General features: G+C 39.3%; 1 protein-coding gene across 1 annotated transcript; it reads left to right on the top strand.

Moving 5' to 3' along the window:
- The first annotated feature begins 672 nt into the window (after positions 1-672).
- LOC120931469 (cytochrome P450 1A5) lies at positions 673-15,581 on the top strand. The gene is made up of 7 exons (XM_040342956.1): positions 673-887; positions 6,742-7,580; positions 8,492-8,618; positions 10,069-10,158; positions 11,757-11,880; positions 12,958-13,044; positions 14,590-15,581. The coding sequence occupies exons 1-7, from the start codon at positions 863-865 to the stop codon at positions 14,891-14,893; spliced, it is 1,596 nt and encodes a 531-aa protein (XP_040198890.1). The 5' UTR covers positions 673-862; the 3' UTR covers positions 14,894-15,581.
- The last annotated feature ends 155 nt before the right edge of the window (positions 15,582-15,736 follow it).

Below are 15,736 nucleotides of genomic sequence, written 5' to 3'. Positions count from 1 at the left end.
CAAGGGATGGTATGAGCCCGATACAAGGGATGGTATAAACCCAATACAAGTGACGGTATGAGCCCGATACAAGTGACGGTATGAGCCCAATACAAGGGATGGTATGAGCCCAATACAAGGGATGGTATGAGCCCAATACAAGGGATGGTATAAACCCAATACAAGTGATGGTATGAGCCCGATACAAGGGATGGTATGAGCCCGATACAAGGGATGGTATAAACCCAATACAAGTGATGGTATGAGCCCGATACAAGGGATGGTATGAGCCCGATACAAGGGATGGTATGAGCCCAATACAAGTGATGGTATGAGCCCGATACAAGGGATGGTATGAGCCCAATACAAGGGATGGTATGAGCCCAATACAAGGCAAGGGATGGTATGAGCCCGATACAAGTGATGGTATGAGCCCAATACAAGTGATGGTATGAGCCCGATACAAGTATTGGTATGAAAGGTGTGATAGGTGTAGCCGTGTGCACTGCAGGTATAAGTGTTCCCATTCCATGCGGACATCTACCTTCATTCCAGACAGAAGTCTAGCACTTTACTCAGCGTGTGTAGCGTGATCGCATGTCTCTATGTACTTTCTAATGACGGAGCCGCCCCATCGCATGCTTATCTGACTATTAGATCTGTTCTCGGAATGAATGGCTCCTAGGAGGTTCCTGTTCTTCACGCAACCATTTACATTGCAGTTAATGATGAGCCTGGTGGCGGCTCTCCAGGAGGATGGTCATGTGAGGAGGAGCTCAGTCCAATCAGGAGTCAGCGAGGTGTATATAAAAGCTTGCAGACTATACTGCACACTGGTACTCACAGCAGGGTACAGGCAGAGTATTACCTGGAGCTAAGAGCAATGAGCTTCACATCTGGGATAACCGGTATGTATGGACTACCGCTAGACACCTACCTGCACTGATTGTCATTATTCTCTATACACTGTCCTACCTGCACTGATTATTATTATTCTCTATACACTGTCCTACCTGCACTGATTATTAGTATTCTCTATACACTGTCCTACCTGCACTGATTATTATTATTCTCTATACACTGTCCTACTTATTCTCTATACACTGTCCTACCTGCACTGCTGGTCATTATTTTCTATGCACTGCCCTACCTGCACTGCTGGTCAGTAGCCTCTATACACTGTCCTACCTGCATTACTGGTCATTATTATCTATACACTGTCCTATCTGCATCACTGGTCATTATTATCTATACACTGTCCTATCTGCATCACTAGTCATTATCCTCTATACACTGTCCTACCTGCACTGCTGGTCATTATCCTCTATACACTGTCCTACCTGCACTGCTGGTCATTATCCTCTATACACTGTCCTACCTGCACTGCTGGTCATTATCCTCTGTACACTGTCCTACCTGCACTGCTGGTCATTATCCTCTATGCACTGTCCTACCTACATTACTGGTCATTATCCTCTATACACTGTCCTACCTACATTACTGGTCATTATCCTCTATACACTGTCTTACCTACATTACTGGTCATTATCCTCTATACACTGTCCTACCTGCACTGCTGGTCATTATTCTCTATACACTGTCCTACCTGCATTACTGGTCATTATCCTCTATACACTGTCCTACCTGCACTGCTGGTCATTATCCTCTATACACTGTCCTACCTACACTGCTGGTCATTATCCTCTGTACACTGTCCTACCTGCACTGCTGGTCATTATTCTCTATACACTGTCCTACCTGCACTGCTGGTCATTATTCTCTATACACTGTCCTACCTGCATTACTGGTCATTATCCTCTATACACTGTCCTACCTGCACTGCTGGTCATTATCCTCTATACACTGTCCTACCTGCACTGCTGGTCATTATCCTCTGTACACTGTCCTACCTGCACTGCTGGTCATTATCCTCTATACACTGTCCTACCTACATTACTGGTCATTATCCTCTATACACTGTCCTACCTACATTACTGGTCATTATCCTCTATACACTGTCTTACCTACATTACTGGTCATTATCCTCTATACACTGTCCTACCTGCAATACTGGTCATTATGCTCTATACACTGTCCTACCTGCACTGCTGGTCATTATCCTCTATACACTGTCCTACCTGCACTGCTGGACATTATTCTCTATACACTGTCCTACCTGCTGGTCATTATCCTCTATACACTGTCCTACCTGCACTGCTGGTCATTATCCTCTATACACTGTCCTACCTGCACTGCTGGTCATTATCCTCTATACACTGTCCTACCTGCACTGCTGGTCATTATTCTCTATACACTGTCCTACCTGCACTGCTGGTCATTATCCTCTATACACTGTCCTACCTGCACTGCTGGTCATTATTCTCTATACACTGTCCTACCTGCACTGCTGGTCATCCTCTCTACACTGTCCTACCTGCATTACTGGTCATTATCCTCTATACACTGTCCTACCTGCATTACTGGTCATTATCCTCTATACACTGTCCTACCTGCACTGCTGGTCATCCTCTCTACACTGTCCTACCTGCACTGATGGTCATTATCCTCTATACACTGTCCTATCTGCACTGCTGGTCAGTATCCTCTATACACTGTCCTACCTGCACTTCTGGTCATTATTCTCTATACACTGTCCTACCTGCACTGCTGGTCATCCTCTCTACACTGTCCTACCTGCACTGCTGGTCATTATCCTCTATACACTGTCCTACCTGCACTGATTGTCATTATCCTCTATACACTGTCCTACCTGCAATACTGGTCATTATCCTCTATACACTGTCCTACCTGCATTACTGGTCATTATCCTCTATACACTGTCCTACCTGCACTGCTGGTCATTATTCTCTATACACTGTCCTACCTGCACTGCTGGTCATTATTCTCTATACACTGTCCTACCTGCACTGCTGGTCATTATTCTCTATACACTGTCCTACCTGCATTGCTGGTCATTATCCTCTATACACTGTCCTACTTGCACTGCTAGTCATCCTCTCTACACTGTCCTACCTATCTGCTCTTCTGATTATCATTCACAAGACACTGTCCTACCTGCACTGCTGATCATCATTCACAAGACACTGTTTAATTGCCCTACTGATGTGAGTCAGGTGGTACAACACACATACTGGATAGTTTTTATGTATGTTCTCTTATGATATGCATCTTTCTTAATATAATGAGGATTTAAAGAGAGGAAAGCTTTCATATACTGGAAAATGAGTTCCTTATGTTCTGTTAATCTCGTTTGCAGTACACTGGTAATTCTTTTAGGCATTGTATAGATTCACACGTGGGATGGCAACCAGAGACCTCTTGCACATTCCAGAGGGGGGAACCCTAATTAAGAAATATTTTTTAGTGTTTGTCTATTTTATTTTTTGTTTAGGTTGGTTGTTTTTAAACTTTGACTTTAAAAATATACAGTTTAGTATTGGAGTATTTTAATACAGCAGGATTACAGACACCTGCTTGATTATTATATACAGGCGTGATCTGAGTGATAGCCAGATTGTTTGCTTTGTTTTATTGTAAAAGCTAGAACTCTTCTGCTTTAAAAGATTGGAATTGTTACATGGAGAGTTGGTCTTTTTCCATTTCTGTCCTGTCATGAAAATGCTGAAAAGGGCTGTCATTATAATCCTCTGGCTTTAATGCTTTCAATAAGTGACCTTAAAAAAAGGTATAAATTAGGACTTATTTTTCTATTTTTCGTCAGTGATACTGAAATGTTTAAAGCTAATAGCATTTTTATAGGGAGGTCATGAAGGGCAAAACATATGATGCAAATGGGATATGTTGCACATCTTAATCTGGACAAAATATACATATTCTGTACATTAGCCGGACTTGTGGATGCCAATCAGGAAATAATTACTATAGTCAACCCCAATCCCAAAACTGAAAAAGTGCCTAATGAGCCATGGTGGATTGCATTTTAGAGGCATATCAGTGGCGGTTAGACATTTAAGAAATGATACTGCCACTCCTTGAATGCCTGTTTTTTTTTTTATTTCCCCCCCTCTATCCCAATGGGGAATAGATTTTGAGATACCAAGCCATAATTGCATGCCAACTGTTTGGCACTTGGTTGCAGATCAGTCCTATTGACCTCAATAGACACATTTGGTAAGTGGAATGCCTGCAAATGCAACATGGCTATTTAAAGCAGCAACATGGCTGTGTATAGACCTGAGCAACCGCCATGTCAGGGAGTGGTAAAAAACATGGATAAACTGTATATTTTTGCTGCCCCCTAGCCATCCGTGTGAACTAGGCCTTTACAATGGAGCAGAGCAATAGTAAACCATCACCACTGTGCTGCTGATTAGGAAGCAGTAGTCAAGAACATACATGTACAAACTACAGAAAGTTTATTTGAATTATGAACACATATTAATCAGATTATTTACATTAAGCTGATAACTTTCACATCCAAAACAAAATTTTGTAATATTTTACATTTCCTTTAAATGCTTAAGGTAATCTTACAGCATGTAATTAGGTACAAATGTATCATTACCAACAGCAGTAGCGTTTTGACCATCTGGGAGAGCATTCACCAGCCAGTGTGCATGAAGTTCTTAGCTCCCAATATTTTTTCTTGCATGGTCCTGTCAGTTCAGTTCTTAGTAGTTATCTGTCTGCATACCTGCATCATTATATAATATATTCCTTATAATGCAGGGGTTATCGGCATCATTCCTGACCAAGGTCATTTGCAATATACATATTTTTTGTGTCAAGAACAAATAAAAAAAGAAAAAAAAGGGGGAAAAAAAGAACAAATTAAAAAAGTATTTCTCATCAAGTTGCTGCTCGTAAACTTTTAGTGTTAAAGTCTTAAAGTAAGCCTTTAACACTTAAGTTTCACATGGCATAAGTGCGAAAAGTGACCTTTAAAAAGTAGCCTGACCAGAACAATTATAACACTTAACTCTAACACTGAACCCTAACCTCAAATCCCTGAAAATCTAAACCCAGACATAGATTATAGAGTGCTGAAATGTTTGATACTGAAAGCTGATACTCTTGATACACTCAATACACTCAATATTTCAGAGTGCTGAGATCACTGTTTGCTGGTCACACATTACAAAGACAGTAATTGGGTGTGTCACATTACCTCTGTTCTTGGCTGAAGAGGTGTAGAGGATCAGACAAAAGGTTCCAGCTTGTCTAATCAATAGTTGCACCCACCCTTAATAAAATGCTTAGATGTCAGACATGGATTGACCATTATCCAAGCACTTGGATGTCAGACAAGGATTAGTCATGATCCACAAGGTTGAATGTTAGACATGGATTGATCAATATCCAAGCACTTGGATGTCCAACATGGATTCACAATTATCCAAGCACTTGGATGTCTGCCATGGATTGACCATTATCCAAACACTTGGATGTCAAACATGGATTGGCCATGATCCAAGAGCTTGGATGTCAGACATGGATTGACCATTATCCAAGTACTTGGATGTCACACATGGATTGACCATGATCCAAGAGCTTGGATGTCACACATGGATTGACCATGATCCAAGAGCTTGGATGTCAGACATGGATTGACCATTATCCAAGCACTTGGATGTCACACATGGATTGACCATTATCAAAGCACTTGGATGTCAGACAAGGATTGGCCATGATCCAAGAGCTTGGATGTCAGACAAGGATTGGCCATGATCCAAGAGCTTGGATATCAGACTTAGATTGGTCATTAACCACATTATCTCATTATCACAATGAGGGAAAAAAAATCCTTTTTCCTATGGTACAATAAAAATAAAATCAAAGAGTATTTGTCAAGATCAACAAAATGTGGACTGGTTAAAGTGTTTAAAGGAGACATTATATGCAGCTACACCTTTTAATCTTCTTAAAATGACCATCAAAGGCTACCTAAACTACTTAATGTTCAATCTGTGACTTAAACATGAATGATTTTCTACTTCACACCTTATGTAATGTATATACTTTCTTTGATGTCAGGTAATTAAATCACGGACAAGTTTTTACAAGCATTACCATATATACCATATATGAATTGTGTCATGTATGTGACAGTATCTAGGATTCAGAAAAACATTGTAAAAAGATATAGAATTAACCTTTTTAACTCATTACACTTAATCTTGCTATGATGAACTGGCCATACATATTGCATTCTGAGTGTTTAAATCTACTTTAGATTTGCCAACATCTCCATAGTGTAAAAGCTTACCTGAGTGCATATGAATCTAATAGGTTGCTTAGTTAGCCCCATAGACACAAGTCCTTATATGTTCATACACAGCCAAGCCAGGCACCGGCTCTGGGTATTGATTGTGTTGACCAGTTGAAGAACCAGCTTTGTAGGATACCAATTCCTTTCTTCTATGAAGAAAAGGGGAAACGTTTTTAATCATAGTCATATTGTAACTGCTGTTATTCTTCGTTAGTCAAGTCACATCATAGATGGTGCTGGCACATTATATAACAAAGATGTCAATCAAACTCTTATACCCTAAGCTATTTCTAGTTAATCCTAAATTCTAAATTGTCTAATACATTTTTACTTCTAAATTGTGTACTAAATACCCTACTGGTTAATGTATGCATTTTGGTTGCTTGACTAAATATATGATGATTTATAAATATAAGACAATTACGAGCTGTTGTGAGTAGAAGGTCAGACTATCATTTTTTCCCCTATCATTAAGTTTTTTATAACAGCTTTCTCTATTTTGTTTTTCTTAGGCAATATGATGAATGTGGCCAGCTACTTTAAGATATCAGCCACAGAGGTGCTTCTTGCCTCTGTGGTCTTCTCTGTGGTTTTCCTAATCTTCAAATCCTACAGTCAGAGGGTACCTCCTGGTACAAAAAGAATGCCTGGGCCATTTCCTCTGCCATTAATAGGAAATATTCTCTCATTAAGCAAGAATCCCCATCTCAGTCTTACCAAGATGAGTGAGGTTTATGGTGATGTGCTTCAAATTCAGATAGGCACAAAGCCTGTGCTAGTGCTAAGTGGACTGGAAACAATCCGTCAGGCTTTGATAAAGCAAGCTGAGGTGTTTATGGGACGCCCTGACCTCTTTACCTTTCGCCTGATCGGTGATGGACAAAGTTTAACATTTAGCCAAGATTCTGGTGAGGTATGGAAAGCCCGTCGCAGGTTGGCACATAATGCCCTTAAGACCTTTGCTATTTCCCCCTCCCTCACATCTTCTGGTACATCTCTGTTGGAAGAACATATAAGTAAAGAAGCAGAATACCTTGTCAGAAAATTCCAGCAGCTCATTGAAGAACAAGGAGAATTTGACCCCTATAGATACGTGGTGGTTTCTGTAGCCAATGTCGTTTGTGCGATATGTTTTGGAAGACGCTACAACCATGATGATCAAAAATTCCTTGACATTGTCAACCTGACCGATGAGTTTGGAGCAGCAGCTGCCTCAGGAAACCCTGCAGATTTTATCCCTATCCTTCAATATCTCCCAAGCCGAACCATGAAAAGATTTGTGGACATCAACAAAAAGTTTGTGGACTTCATACAAAAGATTGTTCATGAGCATTACGAAACATATGATAAGGTAAGAGCTCAATACAAACATATTTCACATACACAATACTACATTATGTTTTGTACAGTATATGGAAGACAAATTCTTTATGAAGAAAGTTTTGCTATCTTGCATAAAAAAGTATCTTAGAGAAAGTAGTGCAAGTCAGATGAAAGAACACTTACAAAACTTTACTACATAAAATATGTAACGGTCACCACAGTTTACGACCTTCCATCACATCCACGACAGCTCATCTGACACACAGTCAAACCAGCAGGCCTCCCATTTCCCCAGAATCAAGACGAGACACGCAGCTCTGTACTTGTTTCAAATGAAGACAATTTTAATGGTTTCTTTCAGTCTTATATACAGTACAAGGCATTAAAGGAACAATCAACTCCCCACCCACACACTAAGGCTAATTACTAAACATTCCTTCATTAACAGCATATCGAACAAAACCCCATCACACACTGAGTTCCCTAGGCAGACGCTCCGTCTCCGCATACAGCTTGACACCTATTCACACCTCTGAGCATCAATAGGCTTTAGACAGTGTTATCACACAATCAAATGTCTTCCAGGAGCCTGACTCAATTAGCATGTCACTAGTCAGGGCTAATCATAGAATGAGTCACTATTGACTGGTTGGGCCAACATCTTGCAGTATCTCAAAATTGTCCCATCTCATGCAATACATGAATTATGATTCACTTGCCACCCCATGCCCAAAGGGCACAGGGTGGACTCAGACCCAAGAGTTATCAGTGACGCTGACACAGGAGTATCCCCCATCCTCACAAAGTCTCTGGGTGTCCCGGGTCATTCCGTTACAAAATATAACCAGTAAAAATTTGCCAGCAAGTTAGGCAATGTTGCTAAATAGTACAGCATTTTATCTACTGTCAACATTTGAATGCTTTATACTTTTATTTTAGAATGCTGTTCGAGATATTACTGATTCTCTAATTCAAAACTCTCAAGAAAAGAAAGTAGATGAAAATTCCAACGTGCAGCTATCAGATCAGAAGATTATCAACATTGTTAATGACCTTTTTGGGGCTGGTAAGTGTGATGTTTTTGCAGAAGAATATTTTAATTGTAGCTACTCAAACATGTGATTATAAACTAACCAGTGGCGATATTGAGTATTTTTTGTAGTTTAACCATTCATACTTTGGTGGGTGATGGTGTAATGCTGCTGCAACAATAGCACTTGCTAGGACTAATGCCGCGTACACACGATCATTTTTCGAGTTGTAAAAAACAAAGTTTTTCAGGCTCTAGAAAAAACAACGTTTTTTTTTCAACTTCATAAAACGACGTTGCCCACACACGATGGTGGAAAAAAAATGCTCTAGCAAAGCACGGTGACGTACAACACATACGACGGCACTACAAAGGGGAAGTTCCATGCGGATGACGCCACCCTTGGGGCTACTTTTGCTGATTTCGTGTTAGTAAAAGACGATTCACGCTTTTCTCTCTGTTACAGTGTGATGAATGTGCTTACTCCATTACGAACGGTAGTTTTACCAGAACGAGCGCTCCCGTCTCATAACTTGCTTTTGAGCATGCGTGGGTTTTTCACGTCGTTAAAGCCCACACACGATCATTTTTTACAACCCGAAAAACAACATTATTTAAAACGTCGTGAAAAAATATAGCATGTTCAAAAAAAAAATTTGTCGTTTTTCAGAACCCGAAAAATGCTCTGAAACCCAAACAAGATCGTTTTAAATTACATTTTTAAAAAGCGTAAATTTTTACAACCCGAAAAATGATCGTGTGTACGCGACATTAGACTTACTAGTAACTACGCTTAAAATAATCACTGGTCCCAGAGCCATGAACTTCTATATTAAAGCAGAACTAAACCCTATCATTGCCAAGGAGGCTGAAATCTTAGCCTCTGTTTTATCTGCAGGGGCCAGGGTGTTTTACATGTGATCAATTATGATTCTAGCCAATTGACGGTTTGACAGTTTGGTTGAAAGCACAACAACTGTGACAGTTATTATTTATGGCATGCCTTAAATGTAACTGTCTTGGAAAAGCTGTTACATACAGTAAATTGGTTTAGTTCCATATAGCAGCCAGACAGATCATTTTATACCCCCCCCCCCTCAATTGTGCCACTTCCACCACCCCACTTCAGACCATTAAATTCTACAGCGTTTGGCTTACTGAAGGCTTTTGCACTGGATCCTACCCAGAATTTTCCCAGATATACATATTTGACAGCACAAAACTAAAGGATGTACTGTACAAAACAGCAAAGGCTAATCCAATGATAAATAGTTTATCTTATGTTCTGTCACACTCTCACTGCTTAGTTATATTCATGAATATTGTCTGTGGCTTTTAATGATAGGGAACATGTGGCCTTACAGTAGTTACTTTATTTTGATGTCCTGGAAATTAAATGATTTACATGTATACGTTGCCAATCTGGTATTATACTGTTTACTAATACATAATATAAAATTGTAATATCTTTTATTCCTTTTTTTAGGATTTGACACTGTAACTACTGCCTTGTCATGGTCTCTGACATATCTTGTGGCTAATCCCAAAATACAAGACAAAATACAGAATGAACTGGGTAAGTTACACAATAGTAACATAATAATGTTTAGGGAAGAGAATAGCTTGTAGGACCGAAGAGGGGAATTTCAAATCATGATTATAATTCATCTGGAATACTCTTTAGTAGTTGTATTTATTCCTATAGAAGTGAAGTTATCTCATTCTCAACATTTGTTATTACATAATATCTATAAGAGAATGTCACTGAACTTGTACTGCCACAAATCTATGTATGTATCCTTAGTATTTTAATCACATAAAACAACAGCATTCAGTAGCTTAAAAGTGCAGATTTCTTGTTTCTTAGTTTAAATGGTAAGTGCATTTTAGAAGATAAAGGTTATTCTCTATAAAATGAGTCAGTTTAAGTACATACTTCCGATACGAAGTTCACCTCTTGGTCTGCCCAAGAATAGGTAGGGTTGACAGTATGTGGAGCACCAGCTGTCTCTAAAATAGTTTACATAGTATAGCACTGGCCCTGGCCATAGAGAATAATGGCCACCCATAGGCCTCGTACACATGACCGAGGAACTTGTCGTAAATGAAACATAGTTTTCCCCGACGAGTTCCTTGTTAGGCTTGTCGAGAATCTTGACAAGCTTTCTTTGCTTACACACGGTCAAGACAAAATCTCGTCGTTCTCAAATGCGGTGACGTAAAATACGTTCGACGGCACTATAAAGGGGAAGTTTGATTCCACTGGCGCCACCCTTCTGAGCATGTGCGGGTTTCTAAGCATACACACGAACAAGTTCTCTTTTTCCTCGTCGAGTCTCAATTTCCTCGTCGTGTTCCTCGTCGGGCTGGTTTTCGACGAGAAACACGACGAGGAAATTGAGACTCCCGACGAGGAAAAAGAGAACTTATTTTTTCTCATCGAGTTCCACAACGTTTTTTTCAATGAAAAACATACACACGTCCGTTTTCCTCTGCAAAAAAGCTCTGCCACCAAGTTTCTTGATGGATTCTGTTGAGGAAAACGGTTGTGTGTACGAGGCCTTAGACATGCACCAAGCTTGGGATAAAAATGGGCGGAAAGGGGCTGACTTTTTTTATGAAAATACACTACCCCTTTAAGGGGATTTCATCGGTTTATTGACTGTCACACTATACACTTTCACAAGTATAAGCATCCCTTTAAGTGACTTGAGCTTTAAAACCTGATCTGTAGCCGACCCAGTAAAGGTATACTTATACTTGTATGCCCAATTGTGTTTTACAATGTGTTTTTTACATTTGATGTCCATTGATTTGCATTTAAAATCACCTGCAGTTTCCCCTGCCGACAACCCATTGAGGGTATAAGGGGACTGTCTGTGGCTTCTGTATGCAGACGCCCCTGTGACATAGAACAATAGGTCAGCTGATATACTGCCATCTTTGATTACATTTACAGAACATCTAATGGGATGGCATGTTTTCAGAACCTCCTCCGCAGACCAATAACTGTATTGCCAGACTGAAGCTAATTATTAAATACAAATAGATGGCAGTAAAAGCTAACAAATTATATGGACAGTCATAAAAGAAAAAGACTAGCCGCATTACATGGCATTTTCTAAATTTTATACAGATTAGTTTTAAATATGTACTTTTTGTATTCTGTAACAGATCAGGTCATCGGCAGAGAACGGAGGCCCAAATTGTCCGACAGATCTCAGCTGCCCTATACAGAAGCCTTCATCTTGGAGATGTTCCGTCATTCATCCTTTCTTCCCTTTACAATTCCACACTGGTAAGTACAAACAGCATTACAAGTTCTAATAAAGGTAAAAAGTGTATGTAGTTATAAAGAAAAAACAGAAAGGTGCATAGGTTTATAGCTTTTAAATCTCAAAGAGTCAATCAATTTATATTAAAGTGATATCAAACCCAAAAGCAAAAGAAATTCTTAGATGTGATGGCTGCACTTGTTTTATAGTTAGTGGGTTAAAACAAACAATTTACCACTGACAGGGTTTGCTTACAATGGACAGTTTTTATTAATTTATGAAAAACCATTATCCCAAAAGTAAAAAAAAGTGTTAGCTGAAGATTTGCTTCAATTTGTTAGTCCATCTAAATCTGCTAGTACATCTAACATTTCCCTCCTGATTAACAGTGCTGCTGTCCAAAGGTGCCCCTTGTGCTCCTTCATCCAGAGTGGGGGCACTCTAATACAGGAGGTGTGTTACTGGCTAGATCACCAGGTGAAAACAGAAAGGCAGAAAGCCTAAAAAAACAAAATTGATGCCACCACCACATCTAAGGGGATTAGTAATTTGCAATATATTATTACATTTTCGGTTTTGGATTTACTACCACTGTAGGTGATTATAATGGTAGTAAACAAGTATACTATTGCTGTGAAAGATTATTGTTCACTCAAGGTATCCTGTATGCATATTAGTTACTTATCAGTTCTTGCAATACCTTGTCCAATATTCTGGCAAGCTGCCCCAGAATAATTGAGTTCCAAGGAACTGAACAAAGATTACAGTTATACTTTTTAAATGCCATAAATAGGTTGTCTAGACAGTCTAGTATAAAAGGAAAGAAGGAGACATCTGTTCTGCTGACAACTGTATAAAAGGGGATTTCTCTCACTTTAGCAAGAATTCCTCTTACTTCCTGTTGTGTCTATAGGACAGGAAGTGAAGGGAATGTCCAATCCCCATGGCATGCAGATGTAAAAAGTAACTGACAAAGTTTTTAATCAATCTGTGATTAAAACGCTGAGTTTTGGCTTTAGATACCTAAGTAAATAATATAAAAAGTCGTCCACTACATTTTTGCGACTTAGATGTAAGATGTTTGTCTTTTTATCTTGCAGTACCACCTCTGACACTGTGCTCAATGGATACTTCATACCCAAGGGAATATGTGTAATGATCAACCAGTGGCAAGTGAATCATGACCCGTAAGTATCTTTATTTTATATTTTTTTGTTTCTATTGTTAAAAAATTGGGTAAAAGGTCAGATATTAAAGTTAGAGTACGCATGAGTGCAAATGTATCGGCATGATACCATAATGTATTGTATGAAACCAACAAGGGATTGGTTTCACTGGGTACCACTATTTAGAGGGAGCTTTAGTGGGTGCCACTAAACATGTGCAACAGCTGGGCCAGATGGACTGATACATGGCAGTCTACACTTGGGGCAGATTTATGTCCATATTGATGTCACCAGACCAAGGTACTACCGGCAAGTACCCTTAGTCTAGTGCAACCATTTACAAAGCAAGTTGCACTGACTGTCAGGGAATTGCACTATTCAATACAGACCGTGCATGGCAGATGGTATTTCCAGCTCAATGCTGTCAATGCTGTAGTTTTTAGCAATCTGGAGACAGGGGGCTGGAAGGAAGTGGCGTCGGACCTGTGCAGTGCTACTCAGGTAAGTATTCATGCACATTGATCACAATGGAAGAGGAACAGGTTAGGCGTAATAAAGGGGGCATATGTTGGCCACCATAAAGGAAAGACACTCTGACCACCATAAAGGGGTGCACATTAACCACGAGAAGCATGCTAAACACAATGTGCAAGAAGTAAGCCCTTCATGCAAGGGAGAACTCACTGACATGTACAAAGTACTGAATGCTACAGCCTACATTACTAGAATTTAGGCCCATGAAGGGTTGTCTCTATCAAAACACGCCATCCCTATATCATCTTTTTGTAGGAGTTTGCTACTATTAAACCATTGAATCTTACTTAAAAATACACCGCTAATATTCCCACGATTCAACATGGTGCATTGCGTGCACTGCTTTAACACCCTTGTGTTTTATTTACTTAGCATGCTGTTACTATCCTCGTTTTGCAGTTCACTGTCTCTTTTTTTTTTCTGACTATTATTAACATTTGTTTAAAGTAGTTTAAAAAGTGAACGTTTTTACCCTAATGCAGTCTATGCATTAAGGTAAGGCCCCACTACCTGTTCCCACCCCGTTCCTAAACGCTGATCCAGTGCTGTCCAGTTTGCAGAACCAATCCTCCACTTTATGTTCTCATGGGAGACACAGAGCAGTGGATGCCATAGGCTCTTACTGCTGTCAGTCAAACTTCTGTGAGGAGGGAGTGGGGTTATGGCTTACTGAAGCTGTGTATATTTATTGATGCATACAGCCCAGCTCAGGAGCATGCCCTGGCATACATAGTAAAAAGGAGCAGAGAGGTCCGGTGGGGGATTCCAGTATCAAAGCACAGAGCAGGTACATATTACATCTTTTTTATTTTAAATAAAAAGAGCCTTTATGATCACTTTAGTTTCATGATTATTGCTGAAAATGATGTTGGTGTGTGTGCGTTGGGAGTGGGGGGAGTCAAGTTGGCTAGGTGTGTCATTGGATAAACACTCGCTTTAGATTCTTTAAAAACGGCAACTTTTTATAAGCCAGAATATCATTTTTTGCCTGTCTTAACTTTAATATCCTTACTTTGTCTTCAACTATCTTAGGAAACTGTGGAAGGACCCATTCAAATTCAGTCCAGAACGCTTCCTAAATGAAGATGGCTTGTCACTAAACAAAACTGAGATGGAAAAAGCCCTGATTTTTGGTTTAGGCAAGAGAAGATGTGTTGGTGAAGCCATTGGCAGAGCTGAAGTTTTCCTCTTCCTCACCACCATGCTCCAGCAGTTGCAATTTTCAATACAAGATGTTGAGAAATTGGATATGTCTCCCCAGTATGGACTTACCATGAAACTCAAGCGGCATCATGTGACTGCCAGACTGCGCTTTCCTATGATGGCTACTCAATAGAGATCCAACCTGGGAAAACCATCTTCTATGCAAAAATCAGGACTTAATTTTCATGCTGTGACCTTTACATGCATATAAATATATGATGTTTGCGGCTTAATATTACTATAAAGCCAGAGATTCACTTTTTTTTTTTTTTAACCTTGTGACTGTGCAAACTGAACAATATCCTGTTACAGGAAAGACTTTTCAGTAATTAAGCTGTTTATTTTTATTTGTCATATATGAAGGAATAAACCATAAGTCTTAGTAAAGCTGTATCAATAAAAATCAAAAGCTTATATGGTGAATATCGCCAAAATACTGAGGATTCTGGGACATTAGTAGAAAGCTTCATTACCTACCTATATGTATTAATTATCTTTATGCCATTGTGATTTTTTTTGCCAAGTCTTGCCATACAAACATAAAGAACCAGGCTTGTTTCATCAGCAGAATCATGTTCTTACAGTGGTCTAGTTAAAGTTATGAGCATATTTTTTTTTATATCCAACCATTCCATTACTGGTACGTAATAATTAGCACTTTTTCCTTGTTGTCTGTTCTTGTCCTGCTGGCAATGCCTTTGTAAACCAGTTTTATGGAAATGAAATATTTGCTGTTGTAATGACATAATGAAATACTTTGTGAAATATCTGTATAGTATTATGATCTCTATGAGATAATAAAAGATTAATAATGTTCTTTAGTTTTGCCTTGATTTTTGTTTGTACATCAGGTGTATAAACCTATAGATTTTATTTATCAATAATTCCACTAGAAATTCTCTCTACATTCACCCATGTTTGCATATTAATTCACTTTTTCACGTTGCCTCTATATAGTTTTCTACCATTTTCAAAC

The sequence above is a fragment of the Rana temporaria genome, chromosome 3, assembly GCF_905171775.1.
Source record: "Rana temporaria chromosome 3, aRanTem1.1, whole genome shotgun sequence".
Classification (NCBI taxonomy): Eukaryota; Metazoa; Chordata; class Amphibia; order Anura; family Ranidae; genus Rana; species Rana temporaria.
The sequence above is the reverse complement of the archived record's forward strand: the minus strand, read 5'-3'. Positions and strand labels throughout refer to the sequence as shown.